This window comes from Microtus pennsylvanicus, chromosome 1, assembly GCF_037038515.1.
Source record: "Microtus pennsylvanicus isolate mMicPen1 chromosome 1, mMicPen1.hap1, whole genome shotgun sequence".
NCBI lineage: Eukaryota > Metazoa > Chordata > Mammalia > Rodentia > Cricetidae > Microtus > Microtus pennsylvanicus.
Genome location: NC_134579.1, coordinates 153850822 through 153870863, shown reverse-complemented (window position 1 = coordinate 153870863; position 20042 = coordinate 153850822). Strand labels below are relative to the sequence as shown.

The 20042-nt window shown below is 36.0% G+C and overlaps 1 protein-coding gene across 5 annotated transcripts in view; it reads left to right on the top strand.

Moving 5' to 3' along the window:
- Nucleotides 1–1443: 1443 nt before the first annotated feature.
- Nucleotides 1444–20042, top strand: part of LOC142842460 (vomeronasal type-2 receptor 116-like) — a 31554-nt gene continuing 12955 nt past the window's right edge. For 2 of the 5 annotated variants that reach the window (XM_075959176.1, XM_075959175.1), the window contains exon 1: nucleotides 1444–1640. In XM_075959176.1, coding sequence (XP_075815291.1) covers nucleotides 1444–1640 — 197 coding nt within the window. Of the gene's footprint in view, nucleotides 1641–3549; nucleotides 3556–4779; nucleotides 4797–6050; nucleotides 6072–16683; nucleotides 16693–20042 lie in introns of all 5 variants that reach the window. The other 3 variants (XM_075959174.1, XM_075959173.1, XM_075959177.1) reach the window with 3 other exon arrangements.

Below are 20042 nucleotides of genomic sequence, written 5' to 3'. Positions count from 1 at the left end.
GTATCATCTGGTTGACAATAACCTTGAAGAAAGCAGAACTCTTTGACCTAAATCTAGGTGATCCGTTTGTTTAAGATAGAAACACAGTAACCCTGAAGGAATAGAGGTGTGCTCCAACTTTCTGACTTTTGGTCAATGTGGAAACAAGCTCATATTTTTGTTACTTAATGCCCTATTTTTGTTCTGCTTTAACTGCAGTCCATATCCATCCACTGAAAGGGACTCATCAGCTCACACTCATCAGTGCACCCTCACAGTGGCAATGCCAGGTTCTAGAAGGCAAGCAAAAAGACATGAGTTGGAAAACGGATTAAGAAGAATTAATGAATAACTAACCTGGAATATTTTCAGATGTTTGTCTTGAGCAAATTTCATCTTTGTCAATATGTAAATTTTAATAAAAGCTTGCTTAAATTCAGCCAAAAAAAGAAAAAAAATATGCATTGAGCCCATGGTAACTTCACGGTATTTATTGCTTTGGAAGATTCTCAACAAAACATATTCACAATGACTACAAGAATCTAAAATGAGTAAAACACCGTAGGAAATCACAGATAAGGCAGAAGAATTTGATCAGAGGACTAATAGTTCTATGAGAACTTAGGCTCATGGAGGGAGATCATTTTTAGACATAAAACATTTGCCTTGTCTTCTATTTAATATTTGTGTTTGGCAAAAGAGTGAGAGATATTATTGAGAGTTTGAAATGTAGGACACATAATATGAAGGGATCTTGTTGAATATTCATAAAAAATTTGTAATGCTATAAATGGATTTGATTCTGTGGTGATTTATATAATGGTAGTACAGCAGGATTCAGAAAAAATAGAATTGAGGCTGATTATTGTTCTCAAGACAATGGGAGCACAGTATTTGGTGAGATAATCTGTTACTGTCAGTCACGTAGTATAAGCCCCATGTGCAAGTTGTGTGAAACTCAATTTCTCTAACTATGGAACTGTTGTTCCTTGACAGAGACTTGTGAAAGAATTACCAGTGTGCAACTAGGAATTTTGACTTTGTGTGTCTTCCATGTTGATCATCTAACAAAGTACACTGACATCATTTCTGAAGGCATTAACATAAAAAGATAATTCTGGCTCTCCTAGAACCAAATTTTTCTCAAAATAACATGACCCAAGGAGCCTTAATTTCCACAAAAACAAATGATGTCATAAAACTACCTGAATTATCCCCATATATATTTCTGAACCAAATTGAGATCACATGCATATCAGGTGCACAGCCTCAGGGAAAGAAAGTGTCCAAGATTCTTCCAGAGCTGAGGAATCAACTGGGAAATAAAGGAACCATGAATACACAAATAGCCTCTCCTTTGGCTGCAGAAATAAAAGCAATGGGGAATATTTGGGTGCCCATATAATGTGCTGATCTGAAGAGCACTTCACAACACACACTGACCAGGCTTCAAGGAGGACAAAGATGTTTCCTTTGATTTTCCTCTTCTTTATCCTGAACATTCCATTTCTTGTGTCCAGGTTCACTCAACCCAGGTGCTTTTGGAGAATGAGGCAGAATAAAGACAAGGGCGAAGACTTGACGACAGGTTATATCTTCTACCTTAAAATAGTGCAGCAGCCTGTGGAGAATGATTATTTTAACAACATTCTGAATATGCAGTAAGTTTCTTTGACTTTTCAATGTAAATGTCAACATAAATATTTCATAGGGGTCAGAAAATGAGAATCAAAACAATGTTTAAAATATTTTGTCCTGTTATTTCAATTTTCACACCTAAACACCTAAAAAAATAACCCCATGTTCTTTGAGACCCATTGCTTTTTTTTTTACTTTTAGTTTGTCGAGGTGGTGTAATATTATATTCCTAGTTACCCTCCTATTTATAAGGCTGGAAACTGTGGGGAAAAAGGGACTGTATAACTTTGTTCATCAAGTGTATCTGTCCTTTTGACTGTTTCCACAACTGAGTAGCAAGTAATATCTTATCGAAAGAAACCCATACTGGGCAATAAATATCATAAATGGGTGCAACTAAACTGATGTGGATTAGATATTGTGACGACCATGCAGCTTCAAATGCATGTTCCAAAGCAAGTAAAATGTGTGACACCCTTGGATCCAAAGACTTTTTACACAGTTATTCAGTAATCTCTCAAATGCTCTGCATGTAGACACACTGTGCCTTCCAATGCCGCATAAAGAATAAAAACAGGAGACTTGCCCCTGTTAAATTCTTACATGATTGTGTTTCTCCATACTTCACTTACGTATAACCATAGGCCTTTGTTGCCACAGTACACTTCTTCACTGTCTCATTAAACTAGAGAAAGAATATTTGTAGTATAAATGATAAATTTGCAGTCTTTGTAATAGGAATTGTCACTAATAGCGGAGACTGCGTACTTTCCTAGCACTTGGCTAACTGGCAGCTGCTGCATACGATCCTTGAAAACACTTGAGAATAGTGATCTCCCAGCTCTTTGCTATTCTCTAAGAAGGACATGTCTCTTCTCTATAACTCCAGACTGTTTACTCACTGTCAATTATATCTCATTTACACCTTATTTTTCTCTTCAATGATTTTACTAGTTATAGCTTTGTCTTTGACCAATTTAGGCATATGATCTTTTGATTTTCGTGTATTCTTGATAGCTCTTTCCAAATACAGCACTTTAGGTCACTATGCATTGACGTATTTTTTTTTACCAAATTAGTTATTCATTCTGAATTAAACAACTAAAGATTTTATTAAATGATATTTTTAAATGACATTAAGATGCATGGATGGACATTCTTTTAGTAAAATATACAAAATGAAAAATAGCTCTGTGATTTACAGTGAGGCAAACAGAAATCTCCTATCTTTTCCTATTGAAGGAATGTGAGAAAGCAATAAAACATTTTCTATGCTTCTAAATCTTCATGTTATTTTGTTAGTTTTCTTTCACTCATGTTGAAGATGGCTTTATCTTGGATATTTCTTAACAGATTTGGGTTAATTAGCATTTTAAAGTCTAGTTTCTTGAGTTCTCTATATATTTTGGAGATCAGACCTTTGTCTGTTGCAGGGTTGGTAAAGATCTTCTCCCAGTCAGTAGGTTGCCTTTGTGTCTTAGTGACAGTGTCTTTTGCTTTGCGGAAGCTTCTCAGTTTTAGTAGGTCCCATTTATTCAATGTTGCCATTAATGTCTGTGCTGCTGGGGTTATACGTAGGAAGTGGTCTCCTGTGCCCATCTGTTGTAGGGTATTTCCCACTTTCTCTTCTATCAGGTTCAGTGTGTTCGGGCTGATATTGAGGTCTTTAATCCATTTGGACTTGAGTTTTGTGCACGGTGATAGATATGGGTCTATTTTCATTCTTCTACAGGTTGACATCCAGTTGTGCCAGCACCATTTGTTGAAGATGCTTTCTTTCTTCCATTGTATACTTTTAGCTCCTTTATCAAAAATGAAGTGTTCATAGGTTTGTGGGTTAAAATCCGGGTCTTCTATACGATTCCATTGGTCGACTTCTCTGTTTTTATGCCAGTACCACACTGTTTTCATTACTGTAGCTCTGTAATAGAGTTTGAAGTCAGGGATGGTAATGCCTCCAAACAATCCTTTATTGTATAGGATTGTTTTGGCTATCCTGGGTTTTTTGTTTTTCCATACAAAGTTGATTATTGTCCTCTCCAGATCTGTGAAGAATTTTGATGGGATCTTGATGGGGATTGCCTAGTAGATGACCTAAAATGCACACTACATATAGACCTATAACAACAATAACACAGTTTAGCTGTGCATTTCCTTACACAATTTATAGAGGAAATAAAAACTACTCTAAGGTACAAGTTCAATTACATTATATCGAATGCTCTAATTCACAAGTATCCTTTTAAGCTAGTGATGGATTTTTCAGGAGTGCATTGACCTATTTTGTTGTTCGGTGTGCAGAAGTTAGTGTTTCACTTCCATAAGTTCTTATCTCAAATGTAGACAAGAAAATGTATGTTGTTCAGATATACCTGGTATTATTATCCTTAATCTCTACATTTGTAAATAATGTAGGTGCATCATTGCACTCTCGAGGCCAGTGGCAATTAAGACAGTGGCATTGAAAACAATGAATTCCATTCTGTTTTTATGGTCTATATGAGTATTTCTCATGTCCATACACACAGATGATCTATTTACCCACTGTATTCTGGTATTTAAATTTATTAAAAATTAAGTATTTAAAGAATTTTTGCCAATAATCAATAAAGAAGAAAAATACAAGATGGTGATGATAGACGTGAGGGAATATGTTAACTATATTGTCCACTAAATATGAAGGAATTATTAGTACAGGAGCCAAAGATTGCCCCAGAAGACTACTGTGCAGTCACCATCATTCCTTGAATGCCTTTACCCAGTTAAGTTTGTTTTACAAAAATTACCAGAATCTTGGCTAATGCATCACGTGTACATTTAATCTTGCTCAATAATTTCAAACTGAATATATGATCAGGTTCTCTGTTTCATCAAAGCCTGTAACCTTTATTTATCTTCTATGCAAGCACTAAAAACCAGAGAAGGGCAGCCCTTTCTGTGAAAGCTCCAAATGGCTCATCTTATTTATGGGAGATTTACTTTCATGAACTTTTAAAGCTTTTGCAAACTTCCAGCAACTGATGTCATTCCAACCCACAACACAGGGCATTTGTTGCAATTATTGAGGGATGTTGGGAATACTGTCCAGTATTTTCCAATCCTTTTTACTACAAATATCATATGTAAATCTCTGTCTGTAATAAACACTGTTGCCTTTTATAGAACACAAAATGAAAACTGTCAGTTTGCTCTGATCTTGACTGTTTGCATTGGTGATGTCAGCAAGAAACCTGATCTTTTAGCAAATATGTCACAAGTATTTCAATTACCAGCAAGGATGGTGTAATAATGTGCCACAATTACACAGTCTCATTCATTTTCTCAGAACAAAATAAAGAAACTTCCCTAATTATGTCTGTAATGACAAGTTCATGTATACTATGGGGTTTATAGGACCTTATTGAACATCTGTCATAATAGGACTAGTCACATACCTCTCTATATCTCAGCAAGTGAGTATTTTTGGATATTTGAAAGAAATCCTTGTCTTTATTTGTACCATCCCAGAGGCTAAGAAAAGTGTGAGGAAGATGAAGGCCACATATGTATGTCAAAATGTGTAGTTAAAGGCTACTATTCAGAGACTTGCTGAGGGTTTTGCATTTCCTTGTGAAGAACAGAGATGAGAAAAGTTTAAAAAAAGAGATGGCTTTCTAGAACTCTTGGCAGAACAGTGTTTTTACGTTCTCGGGTGTGCAAGCTACTTCATGCAGGTCCCTGTGTCCATTCAGCTTACTTATGCACCTTGCGTGATTCATTCAGCTTATCTATGCACCTGCCTATCCTGTCCTAAGTGATCAGCTGGCCAACAAAGATACATCTCTAGCTCAGGCCATGATTTCTTTTGTGCTTCACTTAAACTGAAACTTGGCTGGGCTGCACATCTCTAACAATGAAGACGGTGCTTAATTTCTCTCAAAACTGAGAAAAGACATGGTAAATATACAGTCTGCTATGACTTGTGAATATGATCACAGTCAACTTTACTTGTTTCTCAACTTACTAGACCTGGATGGAGGTGGGGGTTCCTTGGACTTCCCACAGGACAGGGAACCTTGATTGAGTTTCGGACTGAGGGGTGGGGCTTAATTAGGAGAGGGGAAGGGAAATGGGAGGCAGTGGCGGGAAAGAGACAGAAATCTTTAATAAATAAATAAATTTAAAAAAATGACCTGAAGTATATTATAACCAAAAAAAAATCACCCACAATTTTTTTTTCATTTATGGTGACACAGACAATACTCACACTGTGTGCTTTAGAATGTACATAGAGAACATGGGTCACCCCCTCACAGTAGGTTAAATGTATCTATAAGAAATAGAAACTTCACACTTGACTCATACCATTGGGATGTGAACTTTTACAAATCTGCCTGTTGAGATTTATGCTTTTTAAATTTTGACCTTACTTTGGACCAATTCCTAAAATTCAGATAAAAACGTGACAAGACTAGGTGGATGAGGTTTAGATGTATCAGCTTCTAGTTTACACACTGAAAATTTTTTCATTCAATGCCTCATTGGAATGGCTGATGGTACAGACTTTTGACATGGCCTTTAGTAAGAGCACATATGATGTATACAGTGCTGTGCATGCTGTGTCCCAAGCAGTGCATGAGATTCTTCAATAAGATGAACAGTCACTGGATGATAGGAAAAAAAATCTGATATTACATGCTTGAAGGGAGAGCTTCTTTTATTGGATTATATTTGGTGTCATCAATGCCATAGTGCTTAGAGGATCTCAGATGCTCTAATCTAGTATTTTAAGAAATATTCACCAAATACAAAGATTTCTGAACATTTTTCTGCTGTGGAAATAAATCTAGACTTTGATATAAATTTTTAATACAGACTATGAAGGGGAAGAAACTAAGTATCAATGAAAATCAGTGACTGCTACAAAGCACATGAATATAATCATCCTATCCTACTACTGAAAACATATCAGTCTTTAGTTATTAATGCTCTCCCTGTTGATAAGAAGAACCCTCCTTTGTTAATTATCACATATGTGTTAATTACTGAGGGTTATGTTTTCCGTAAGTTTTCTTAACTTATTCTGCCCCCTTTTACACTCTGGAGACCTCAAATATAACTCTGAGAGTAATTACAGAAGAAATTGTGTTGTGATTCAATTCAATGGGTGCATACATATTCATTTATGTGAATGGAGATTTTTCACTTTGTATGCATGTATGTTGTGTATTTCTTTATATCTGTGTTCATGTTTGTGTTGATATAATATGTGTGTGTGTGTTTGATATATACTTCTCTATAGCTGCATCTCTGTTTTTAGAAATGAGCATATATTTTCCTTATGTCAATTTCTTTCTGTTGGGAGTTTTTTTATGTATAACTTCCTGTGCTTGTTTGTGAATACATGTCCTTTCGTGTGCCTATGTGTATGTCCTTCATATTTCTTTGTATGTGCTTGCACATATGTATATCTGTGTTGCTGTGTGTGTTGTTATGTCTTTGTTTATGTGCATAAATTTGTCTATGTCATTGTCTCATTGTTTGGTTATTTATATCTGTGTATTTCTCCCTGTGTATTTGTCTGAGAATATGCGTGTATATGTGTTTATGTCTCTTTTTGCATAATTTCTTTCTGTGTTTCTTTGGGTTTTATACGTCTCTATGACAACATATGCCACTGTGCTTATCTGTGTGTCATTGCAGAAATGAGTGAGTTTGTATAAATGAGTATGAGGCTGTAATATGCATTTATTTCTCTATGGATGTGAGTATCTCTGTGTGTAGCAGTTTCTCTGTTATGTGTGTGTGTGCAGTTCATATCTATGCTGAAGCAGCTCAACCAGTGTAGAAGCAATTGGAATATGGGGTCCGAGGAAAGCCTGCAAACCATGGAAATAGAGAAAAAGCCACTAAAGTAGACATGGAGATGTGTAAAAGAGGAAACTGTTTCAAGATGTGAGGGATTGGGGCTGCCTGTAGGAAGAGCTTGTCTGTTGTCAGTCAGCAACTATAGTTAGATTAGGAATTCCTTTGCCCGTGAACTTTAAGGCCTGTGGCGTTTGGGATCAGAGAATGCCCAACAGCTAGGGACTCTTGTAAGAGACTGAAAAAGGAAGATGACAGACTTATTTTGAGGACTGGCAGCAAGGAAGAAAAGCCAGCATTGGTGGCAGTCACTAAAGTAGCTGCAGAGCCCAGGGTAACTGGCTAACTCTTGATTTTCAGCCCGGAGTTGAATGCCAGATGATGGTTTTATATACTTATTTTTTATCAATAAAAACTCAGGAGTCAGCTATCAGTGTAAGAGCCTGAATGGTCCGAGTAGTAGTGGAGAAGCAACAAGTGCCCACAATCTCTTTTTTCCCCATCGAAAAGAGTCAAGTCCCTCTCTAGAGGCCCACTATTACTTCCTGTTAATTTTCATCAACGAAAAGCTAGGTGCAACATCCAAGTCAACACAAACTTTATTATCACCCGTGGGAACATTGAATGTTATATGATAGTTAACAAGGTAATCTAAATATACAATATAAAAATCTTTCACTTACTTTGTAGAGAAACATAGAGATATTTTACATCATTTCTGGTTATAATGAAGGGTGTTGTTTATTTTTTTGTAGTCTCTTGTCATTATTAAATAGAAGAGCTACATTTTTTTTTGTACTTTCTATTTTATCCCACCACTTTAGGAATGATTCAGTTGTAGGGATTCTGTGCTAGAATTTTCTGAATCACTTATATATGCTGTCATATATTATGCAAATACCTATATTTAAAATCTTACTTTTCAATTTGTAGACTTTTGATGTTCTTTTACAGTTTTACTGCACTTACTAAAAATTCAAATAAACATCTAGAGCATAGACCACCTTGACTTGGTCCTGATTTTAATAGAAATCTTTTTCAGTTTTTTCATTTATAGTAATATTGGGCATAGGAGAGCTGTAAAGAGCTTTATATGTTTGGGTATGTTCTTTGAATTCATACATTCCCAAAGACTATTTTCATGAAAGTCTGTTAGAATTTGTCAAATGAATTTTAGCATCAAATGGGATTATGATGTCGTATTTTTCTTCAATTTGCCTATATGGTGAATTATACTGACTGATTTTCGTGTGCTGGATCATCCTCCAAACTCTGGGATAAAGCCTGGTTTTTTGTAATCTTTGTGATGTATTTTTGAATTCCATTTGCAAGTATTTTATTGAGTATTTTACACTGATATTCAAAAGGGAAATCATTGGAATTTTTGTTCACATTTGAATTACTTGTATATTGTGTATCAGGTGACTGTTGTCTCATGAAGTGAAGCTGGCAATTTAGCTTCTTTTTATTTTGTGGAATAACTGGAAGTAACCTGGTGTTTGCTCTTACTGAAATGTCAGGTAATCTTTTGTGGTAAAATTATCTGTCTTTGGGCCTTATTTAATGGTGAGACTCTTAATAATGGTTTATATTTCCTGAGGAATTGCTGGAGTATATCTATTGCTTCTCTGTTATTGAATGAATTTGATAGTTCTACGAGAAACCATCCTTTTTTTTAGATTTTCAGATTTTGTTATTGTAAGTTTTTTAAGTGAGACCTAGTGATTATCTAGATTTCCTTGATGTATATTATAATTCTCCCGTTTTATTTATGATTTTCTTAATTTAGATAGTCAATCTTTAAGTTAGTTTGGAAACATATTAAGCTTTCTTGTTGGCTTTCTCAAAGAATCAATTCTTAGTTTCATTGTCTTTTATTGTTCTCTTTTATCTAATTTATTCAATACATAATTCAGTTTGTTTATGTCCTGTGTCTAATCCTCTTGCATGCCCATATTTCTTTTTGTTCTAGAGCATTTAGGTGTTTAAATTGATAGTATATACAATATATTGAGTATACAGTCTCGCCTATTTTTTTGTCAAATGCTAGATGAAAGACATTTTCTTTTATTTAATACTTGGTTTTGTATTTTTTATTGCTTTTATATAATACATTTCAAAATTTCCACTTCCTCTCCTTCTACAATTTCCCTTTCACCCCCCACTTATCCTCTACCCTCCTCCTCCAGCACTAAGAAAAGGCAGGGTACCCTACCCTATGCGAAGTCCAAGGCCCTCCCCAACTATATCCAAGCTTAAAAAGGTATGCATCCAAACATACTAGGATCCCAAAAAGCCAGTACCTGCAATAGACACAAATCCCAGTGCCATTATCATTAGCTTGTCACTCTGCCACAATTGTGAGCCACATACAGGTGTCCAGTTTGATTCCATGCTCGTTCAGTCCCAGTCTAGCTGGCTTTGGTGATCTCCCATTCGTTCAGGCACACAGTCTCAAGTGGGTGGAACAACCCCTCACAGTCCTGATCTCCTTACTCATATTCTCCCTCCTTCTGCCCTTCAGCTGGACCTTGGGAGCACAGTCCAGTACTCCAATGTGGGTCTCTGTCTCTGTCTCCATCTGTCTCCAGACGAAGGTTCTATGGTGATATTCAAGATAGTCATCAGTATGAATAAGGAAAGTTTAGGCACCCTCTCCTACACTTCCAGGTTCCTAGCTGGGGACAAACCCGTGTTCACCTGATAAACCCTCTAAACCCAAGCCTCTTTTCAACCCCAAAATGGCTCCCTTAATTAAGATACCTTCTTCCCAGCTCCCATATTTGTCCTTCCTCCATCTCAACAACCCCACTCCCTCAAGCTGTCCCGAACCCTCCCCTTCTCCTTTCTCTCTCCCCCTCTCCCCTTCCCTCACTCCATCCTCACCCCCACTCTCCTAACTTTTGCCTAACAAAATTGTCTACTTACAATTTCCAGGAGGATATATATATATATATATATATATATATATATATATATATATATTTAGATTCACCTAATTACTTAGCTTTTCTAGCATCACGAATTATTGGCTCAATGGCCTTATTATGTCTAGAATCCACTAATGAGTGAATACATACCATATTTGCACTTTTGGGCCTGGGTTATCTCACTCAATTTAGTGTTTTTATTTCCATCCATAGGCATGCAAAATTCAAGATGTCATTTTTTTTCTTACCACTGCGTAATACTCCAATGTGTAGATGTGCCAAAATTTCTTTATCCATTCTTTCATTGAGGAACACCTAGGTTGTTTCCAGGTTCTGGCTGTTACAAATAGTGCTGCTATGAACATAGTTGAAAAAAATGCTTTTGTAGTATAATTTGGCATCTCTTGGGTATATTCCCAAGAGTGGAATCACTGGATCCTGAGGTAGGCTGACTCTCATTTTTCTGAGAAACTGCCACACTGATTTCCAAAGTGGTTGAACAAGTTCACATTCTCACCAGCAATGGATAAGTGTTCCCCTTATTCCACATCCTCTCTTGCATAGGTTATTATTTGTATTATTGATCTTAGCCATTCTGAAAGGTGTAAGATGGTATCTCAAGGTTGTTTTGATTTGCATTTCACTGATAGCTAAGGAAGTTGAACATTTCCTTAAGTGTCTTTTGGCCATCTAAAATTCTTCTGTTAAGAATTCTCTGTTCAGTTCAGTACCCCATTTTTTAATTGTGTTCTTTAGAATTTTAATGTCTAGTTTCTTAAGTTCTTTATATAGTTTGGAGATCAGACCTTTGTCTGATGTGGCGTTGGTGAAGATCTTCTCCCATTCAGTAGGTGGCCTTTTTGTCTTGATGATTGTGTCCTTTGCTTTACAGAAGCTTCTCAGCTTCATGGGATCCCATTTATTCATGGTTGCTACTGAAGTTATACATAGAAAGTGGTCTCCTGTTTCCATGTATTACAGGATACTTCCCACTTTTTCTACAATCAGGTTAAGTGTGGTTGGATTTAAATTGAGGTCTTTAATCTATTTGGACTTGACTTTTGTGCTGGTGATAGACATGAATCTATTTTCATTCTTCTACAATTTGTTAAAGATGCTTTTTTCTCCCATTATATAGTATTAAATTCTTTGTCAAAAATCAGGTGTTCATAGTTTTGTGGATTAATATCAGGGTCTTCGATTTGATTCCATTGGTCAACATCTCTGTTTTTATTCCAATACCAAGCTGCTTTCTTTACTGTAAGTCTATAATAGAGTTTGATGTCAGGGATGTTAAAGCCGCCGGAATTTTCTTTATTATATAGGTTTGTTTTGACTATTTTGGGTTTTTTGTTTTTCCATATGAAGTTGATTGTTGTTTTTTCAAGGTCTGTGAAGAATTTTTTGGGATTTTGATGAGAACTGCATTGAATATATTTAGAATTGCCATTTTTATTATGTTGATCCTAGCAATCCAAGACCATTAAAGATTCTTCCATTTTCTGGTAGCCTCTTCAATTTCTTTCTTCAAAGTCTTAAAGTTCTTGTCAAATAGATCTTTCACTCCCTTGGTTATTGTTATCCCAAGGTATTTTACGTTATTTGTGGCTATTGTGAAAGTCGATGTTTTTTTCTGATTTCCCTCTCTGCTTCTTTATCCTTTGTGTGTAGGAGAGCTACTGATTTTTTTTTTTTTTGAGTTGATCTTGTATCCTGCCACATTACTGAAGGTAGGAGTTTTTGGTAGAGTTTTTGTGGTCACTTATGTGCACTATCATACCAGCTGCAAATAACAAAAGTTTGACTTTTTCCTTACCAAGTTGAATCCCCTTGACCTCTTTATGATGACTTACTGCTATTGCTAGAACTTGAACACTAAATGGAAGAGATATAGAGAGAGTGGACAGCCTTTTATTGTTCCTGATTTTACTGGAATTGTTTTGAGTTTCTCTCCATTTAATTTTATGTTAATTTAATTTTTAGCTGTTGGTTTGCTGTGTATTGCTTTTAATATATTTATGTATGATTCTTGTATCAATTAATCTCTCCAAGACATTTATCCTAAAGTGGTGTTGAATTTGTCAAAAGCTTTTTCAGCATCTAATGAAATGATCATATACTTTTTTCTGTTTATTTGTATGATAGATTACATTGATAGATTTTTCATATGTTGAACCAGCCCTGCATCTCTGGGATGAAGCCTACTTGATCGTAATGGATTTTTTATGTGTTCTTGAACTCAGTTTGCCAGTATTTTATTGAGAATTTTTGCACCCATGTGCATGAGTGAGATTGGTCTGAAATTCTCTTTATTGGTTAAATCTTTGTGTGGTTTTGGTATCAGGGTAACTATAGCTTCATAAAAAGAGTTTGGCAATAACACTTTTGTTTCTATTATGTGGAATACTTTAAGGAGTATAGGTATTAGGTCTTCTGGGAAGTTCTGGTAGAATTCCACATTGAAACCATCTGGTCCTGTTGTTTTCTTGGTTGGGAGTTTTTCGATAACAACTTCTATTTCCTCACAACTTAAAGGTCTATTTATATTGTTAACCTGGTCTTGAGTTAATTTTGGTATAAGATATTTATCTTTAAAAATATCCATTTCTTTTACATTTTACAATTTTGTGGCATACACACCTTTGTAGTAAGACCTAATGATTGTCTGAATTTTCTCAGTGTCTGTTGTTATGTTCCACTGTTCATTTCTGATCTTGTTAATTTGCACGTTCTCTCTCTACCTTTTGATTAGTTTGGATAGGGGTTTGTCAATCTTGTTGATTTTCTCAAAGAACCAACTCTTTGTTTTATTGATACTTTGGATTGTTTTCTGTGTTTCTATTTTGTTGATTTTAGCCCTCAGTTTGATTATTTCTAGTCTTCTACTTCTCCTGGTTGAGTCTGCTTCTTTTCTTTAGAGCTTTTAGTTGTGCTGTTAAGTCTCTAATGTGAGCTTCTCTGATATGTTTTGTTTTGTTTTTTTAATGTGGGCACTTAGTGCTATCAACTTTGTTCTTAGCACTACTTTTATAGTGTCCCATAGGTTTGGCTATGTTGTGTCTTCAATTTTCTTTAATTCAAGGAAGACTTTAGTTTCTTTCTTCCTTGACCCAGGGGTGGTTCAGTAGTTGACTGTTCAGTCTCCATGAGTTTGTATGCTTTCTGAGGTAGAATTGTTGATAAATTCTAACTTAACTCCATGTTGATCCAATAAGACACAGGTGGTTACTCCATTTTTCTTTTATTTTTGGCTGCTTGTTTTGTTACCGAGTATGTAAAGAATTTTAGAGAAGTGTCCATGAGATACTGAGAAGAAGGTATATTCTTTTTTTGTTTAGGGGGAATGTTTCATAGATGTCTGTTAAGTCCATTTGCTTCATTACATCTGTTAGTGCTCTTATTTCTCTGTTAAGTTTCTGTCTGGTTGTCTTGTCCATTGGTGAGAGGGGGGTGTGATTAAACCTCCTATTATTAGTGTGTGGGGTTTGGTGTGTGATTTGAGTTCTAGTAATATTTGTTTTACATTTGTGGGTGCTTTTATATTAAGGACATAGATATTCAGGATTGAGACTTCTTCTTGATGAATTGTTCCTGTTATGAGTATAAAGAATCCTTCTCCATCTCTTCTGATTGATTTTAGTTTGAAATCAATTTTGAAAGGTATTAGGATAGCCACACCAGCTTGTTTCTTAGGTCTGTTTGATTGGAAAATCTTTTCCTCACACTTTACTCTGAGATAGCGTCTGTCTTTGGGGTTGAAGTGTGATTCTTGTAAACAGAAGAATAATGGATCCTGTTTTCATATCCATTTTCTTAACCTGTGCCTTTTTAATAGGTGAATTTGTCCATTGATATTGAGGGTTAATAATGACAAGTGGTTGTTAACTCTGGTTATTTTCTTTGTGGTAGTGCTTGTGTGTTTCACTTCTTTGAGTTGTGTTGATGGTGGGTTGTCATATGTCTGTGCTATTGTGGGTGTTGTTGCCTTCCTTGAGTTGAAGTGTTCTTTCTAGTACTTTCTGTAAGGCTGGATTTCTGGATACATATTGTTCAAATCTGTTTTTGTCACAGAATGTCTTATTTTGTCCATCGATGGTGAAAGAAAGCTTTGCTGGGTATAGGAGTCTGGGCTTGCATCCGTGGTCTCCTAGTATCTGCAGAACATATATCCAAGACTTTCTGGCTTTCATTGTTTCCATTGAGAAGTCAGATGTAATTCTGGTAGGTTTACCTTATATGTTACTTGACCATTTTCTTTTGCAGCTCTAAATATTCTTTCTTTATTCTGAATGTTTCTTGTTTTGATTATTATATGGCAAAGGGATTTTTTTTGATCCAGTCTATTTGGTGTCTTGGGAGCTTCTTGTACCTTCATAAGAATATCCTTTTTTAGGTTGGGAAAATTTTCTTCTATAATTTTCTTGAATATATTTTCTGGGCCTTTGAGCAGTAATTCTTCTCCTTCTTCTACCCTTATTATTCTTAGGCTTGGTCTTTCCATAGTGTCCCAGATTTCCTGAGTGTTTTGTGTTTAGAAGTTGTTGGATTTGTTGTTTTCTTTAATCAATAAGTCTATTTTCTCTATAGTATCTTCAGTGCCTGAGATTCTTTCTTCTATCTCTTGTGTTCTGTTGGTTATACTTGTCTCTGTAGTTCCTGTTCATTTACCCAGATTTTCCATATCCAGATTTTCCATATCCACATCCCTTAGTTTGTGTTTTCTTTATTACATCGATTTCAGACTTCGAGTCTCAAACTCCTTCCTTTATCTGTTTGATTGCTTTTTCTTTGGTTTCTTGGGTATCTTTGAGGGATTTATTAATATTTTCTAACTTTTTGTTTGTCTTCTTTTCTATTTTTTGAGAGAGTTTTTCACTTCCTGTTTAAGGGTCTCCATCATTTTCATGGGGTTACTTTTAAAGTTGACTTCTTTCATTTCTTCTGGGTTAGGATGTTCAAGTCTTCCTGTTGTGTCTGTCCACTGTGTTCTGGCAGTAACATGTTGCTTTTTAGGATGTTGGAGGAATTCTTGATTGATGCCTACACATCTTATCTCTTCCTCTCCAGATTTCCCAGCATGGGAGCAGGGCCTCTTGATGGGCTCCAAGCACCTTACAGACAAAAAGGCAGGCTCTCCATATACCCCCCAACATGGTAACAGGTTTTCTTACTGGGTTCCAAGGACCTAGAAGACAAAAAGAAGGGTTCTTTGAATTACCCTCAACATGGGAGCAGGGCCTCTTGCCTGTCTTCAAGGACCTCTCTAGATCCCCCCAGCACAGAAGCATGTTTTCTTGCCCCAAATGACATTTTCTTTCACCACTGCTCTCACTTTGTCAATAAGTTTGGTTATATGTAGTATTCATATTTAATTAGGTCTAAAAAGTCTTTAATTTCATTATTGTTACCTTGATTTCCTCATCATTCATTTGAAAATTGTTTGTTTTCAGTGTGAAAGTTTTCTGTTTTTCTCTTAAAGCTGATATTCAAGTTTAATCTCTCTTTATTTGATAGGGGGCAGAGGGTTATTTTACTTTTCTTGCATCATTTGAGATTTGCTTTATGACCAAGTATGTGGTCAATTTTGGGGAAAATTCCATGAGATCCTCAAAAGATGAAATACTAGTTTATGTTTGTATTCAGCATTCTGGAGATATTTGAGAGGTTCTTTTGTTATAATATCTGTTACTAGGAGTAATTCTATGTCTTCTTTGTTCGGATGACCTGTTTTTTGGAGAAAGTAGGATGGTGAAATATCTGAAAGACAGTGTGTCATGTAAGCTTTAGTTATATTTCTTTTAAAATATGAGTCCAGATGCATTAAACTATAGAAATTAAGAATTAAAATATAATCTTTGGGTTGTATACTATAATAAAAATGAAGTACCTGTACTATTAGAAGCAGCGAGCCACTTCCCGCTGCCTGGCTCCTGGCCTTCCAGCTAGCTTATATCCCGAAATAACAACACACAAATTGTATTTATTTAAATACTGCCTGGCCCATTAGTTCTAACCTCTTATTGGCTAACTCTCACACATTTGTTTAACCCTTTTCTAATAATCTGTATTGCCTCTTGTCTATGTCTTACCAGCATGAGTCTAACCAGCAGAACAGACATCATCAAGATGGATGCAGTCTAGAGATAGCCTATGGCCAACATGAAAATTTAGTAGTGCTATTTTCTTTACAACTAATAAGTTTTACTTCTTTTTTTAATTATAAAGACAATGTGAGTGTGAAAATACATGCAAATATTTTAGCTCTAATAATGGAAACTTTTTGTTAAGAGAGGATTCCCACGTCGTAATATGGGAGTCCCCTCTGTATTCTGTGATTACCATTAATGAATACAAAAACTGCCTTGCCTGTTGATAGGTCAGAACTTAGGTAGGTGAGGAAAACTAAACAAAATGCTGGGAGGAAGAAGGTAGAGTTGGAGAGACACTGTGGAACCACTGCCACCAGAAACAGAGATGCCCAGTACAAACAAGTGTCTTCTCCCAAATCCCATTTTCAGTGCAGGATTTTGAGAGTAAACTAAATAGACGAATAGAGAAATGGTATAAGAATGTCACTTCCTAGTTTCTACCTGCTTCTAAGCTAATCAACAAAAGACTTCTTTGCAACCACTACTAGATTGTAAAGTGAGCAAAAAAAAATGAATAAAAAGAAAATGAAAGATAAAGCAGAAAAAAATCAGTCAACAGATGTTCTTAATCTGTGAGAATAGAGGGTCATGGAGGAATATATTGCTAGATATTAAATATTCAGTTTGCCTTCTCATTATTCATGATTGTTTAAGAGGAAGAGTGATAGGTCTTATGTAGTGGACGAAAGGAATCACAAAGGTCTGCTGTTCTCTCTGGATTTTGTTGAATATTTAAAAATCAGCATTTAACAAGAAAATGACCTGTGGTTGTTTGATGAGCTGGATAGTTTTGGAATATTAGAATATAGAAATTTTCAGGATATAGTTTGATTGTTAGTTCTCAAAAGAATGGAAGGACAAGATTTTGGTTAAAATGGCTTTAATGCCTTCAAGGAAGAGGAATGTCATTAAACTACCTGAATTTGTCTCATATGCATTCATCACATGAACTCTAGACTTCAGATGCAGTACCTTTAAAAGTCTGTTGAAGATCTCTACATTTTCCATAATATATATCCATCCACTTCACAGTTTCTATAGCATTGTAGCAAGAGATGACTTATTAAATAAAACCCCATTCTATTTCAATTAGTATCATCCTATATGGGCCAAAGTAAATGGTCATAGAATATAATCAACTGATGGAATTCATCAATGTATATGTCCTAAAGCATGTGCTAGCATGTCCTAAAGCCTAACTGGCTGTCAACCTGTAGAAGAATGAAAATATATTCATAGCCATCACCATGCATGTCCAAATGGATGAAAGACATCAATATAAATCTGACCATACTAAACCTGATAGAAGAGAAAGTGGGAAGTAGCCACTTTGAAAATCAGTGTGGTGATTACTCAGAAAACTAGGAAACACCCTACTTCATGACCCAGCAATACCACTCTTAGGAATACACCCAAAAGATGCCCAATCATACAACAAAAGCTTTTGTTCAACTACGTTCATAGCAGCATTATTTGTAATATGCCAGAACCTGGGGAAAACCTAGATGCCCTCAATGGAAGAATGGATAAAGAATGCGTAGCACATCTATAGAGTACTTCTCATTGGTAAAAAAAAAAAATCAATTAAACTTGGATTTAACATGCAAATGGATGGAAGTGGAAAGCACTATCCTGAGTGAGATAACACAGACCCACAAATATGAATATGGTATGTACTCACTCATAAGTGGATTATAGCCATTAATAAAAAACATTGAGCCTATAGTTCATGATCCTAGAGAAGCTAAATTATAAGGTGAACCAAAAGAAAATCATGTATAGATCAACATGGAAATTGGAAACAGACAAGATTGCCAGGCAAATTTGGAACATGGAGGAGAAGGAGTAGAGGGAAAAGAGTGAGAGAGAGGGAAGAAAGAGAGGTTTGGGGAGAGCTAGTGTTAGTGGGATGGTTGAGATGGAGAAAGGATGTATAAGGGAGGGGAAGGAGATATCTTATTTGAGGGAGCCATTTTGGGGTTGGCAAAAGGCTTGGGTCTGGAGTGGTTTTCAAGAGTCCATGGGGATGACCTCAGCTAGGACCCTGGGCAGTGGAGGAGACGGTGCCTGAACTGACCTTGTCCCATAGACTGATGAGTATCTTGAATGTCACCATAGAAACTTCATCTGGCAACAGATGGAGACAGAGACAGAGGCCAACATCAGAGCACTGGACTGAGCTCCCAAGGTCCAGTTGAAGAGTAGAAGAAGGGAGAATATAAGCAAGGAAGTCGGGACTATGAGGGCTTCACATACTGAGACTGTGTGCCTGAGTTGATGGGAGCTCACCAACTATAGTTGGACTAGGAATTAATGAGCATGGGATCAAACTGTTCCCTCTGAATGTAGTTGACAGTTGGGGCAGACTGGGGTGCCAATGACAATGGCATTGGATTTGTATCTATTGCATGTACTGGCTTTTTAAGATCCATCTTAAAAAAGACTCTTTTTAGATGCATACCTTGTTCAGCCTAGATATAGTGGTGAAGGCCTTGGACTTCCCATAGGGCAAGGTGCCTTGCCCTCTTTTTGGACTGGAGAGAGTGGGAGGAGAAGGTGGGAAGTAGTATAGGGAAGGAAGTGGGAATTTTTATTTGTATTATTTTTAAAGTGAAAAAAATAAAAACAAACAAACAAAAAATGTTGTTATCAAATATAGAAATTTAGTCCACTGGGACACTCTAACTGATCAAGGAATTTATGTTTCTTAATGTTTGGGGAAAGAAATTAGTGTTTTGGCTTCACAAGATCTAGTCTCAGATTCCTGTTGTGGTTACTCAATTTTCAATGACACTTTTTCTGTGTGATAATAAAAATATTCAAAATTTATTTTTAATTTTAAAATGTATAGGTAAATACATAAAGACATCATAGCAGTACAATATCTAAGTGGGAAATAGATTCATTTTACTCTGAGTGAATTAATTAGAATGAAGAGGTATATTAAGAGGACATTGGGTGCCATTCTGTAACATGAGGGGCTTCTTGTTGGGGTTTCTGTCCTGGCAGGTCCCCACAGCCAGTAAGCCTCAAAGAAAATCTCACAGAGAGTCTACATTAGATATAAACTGATTGGCCCATTAGCTCAGGCTAATTATTCATTAACAAGAAGCTCAGGCTTCTTGTTAGCTTTTATAACTTATATTAACCCATTATTCTTATCTATGTTAACCACATGGCTTGGTACCTTTTTCAGTGGGTTAGTCACATCCCGCTTCTTCGGTGATCTGGGCTGGATGGCAGAAATAGCTTCCTTCTTCCTAAAATACTCCTGTTCTCTCTGACCCTCCTCGACTTCCTGTCTGGTTTTCCTGCCTATACTTCCTGCCTGGCTATCTGCCAATCAGGGTTTATTTAGAACATGATTGACAGAATACAGACAATTCTCCCGCACCAAGGAATAATTGATGTTTATCAGTCAGATGATATGAAATGACTAGGAAGAGACAGAAGTTAAAGCTCTTCCCAAAAATATAAACACAAATTGGTATTAATCACTTCC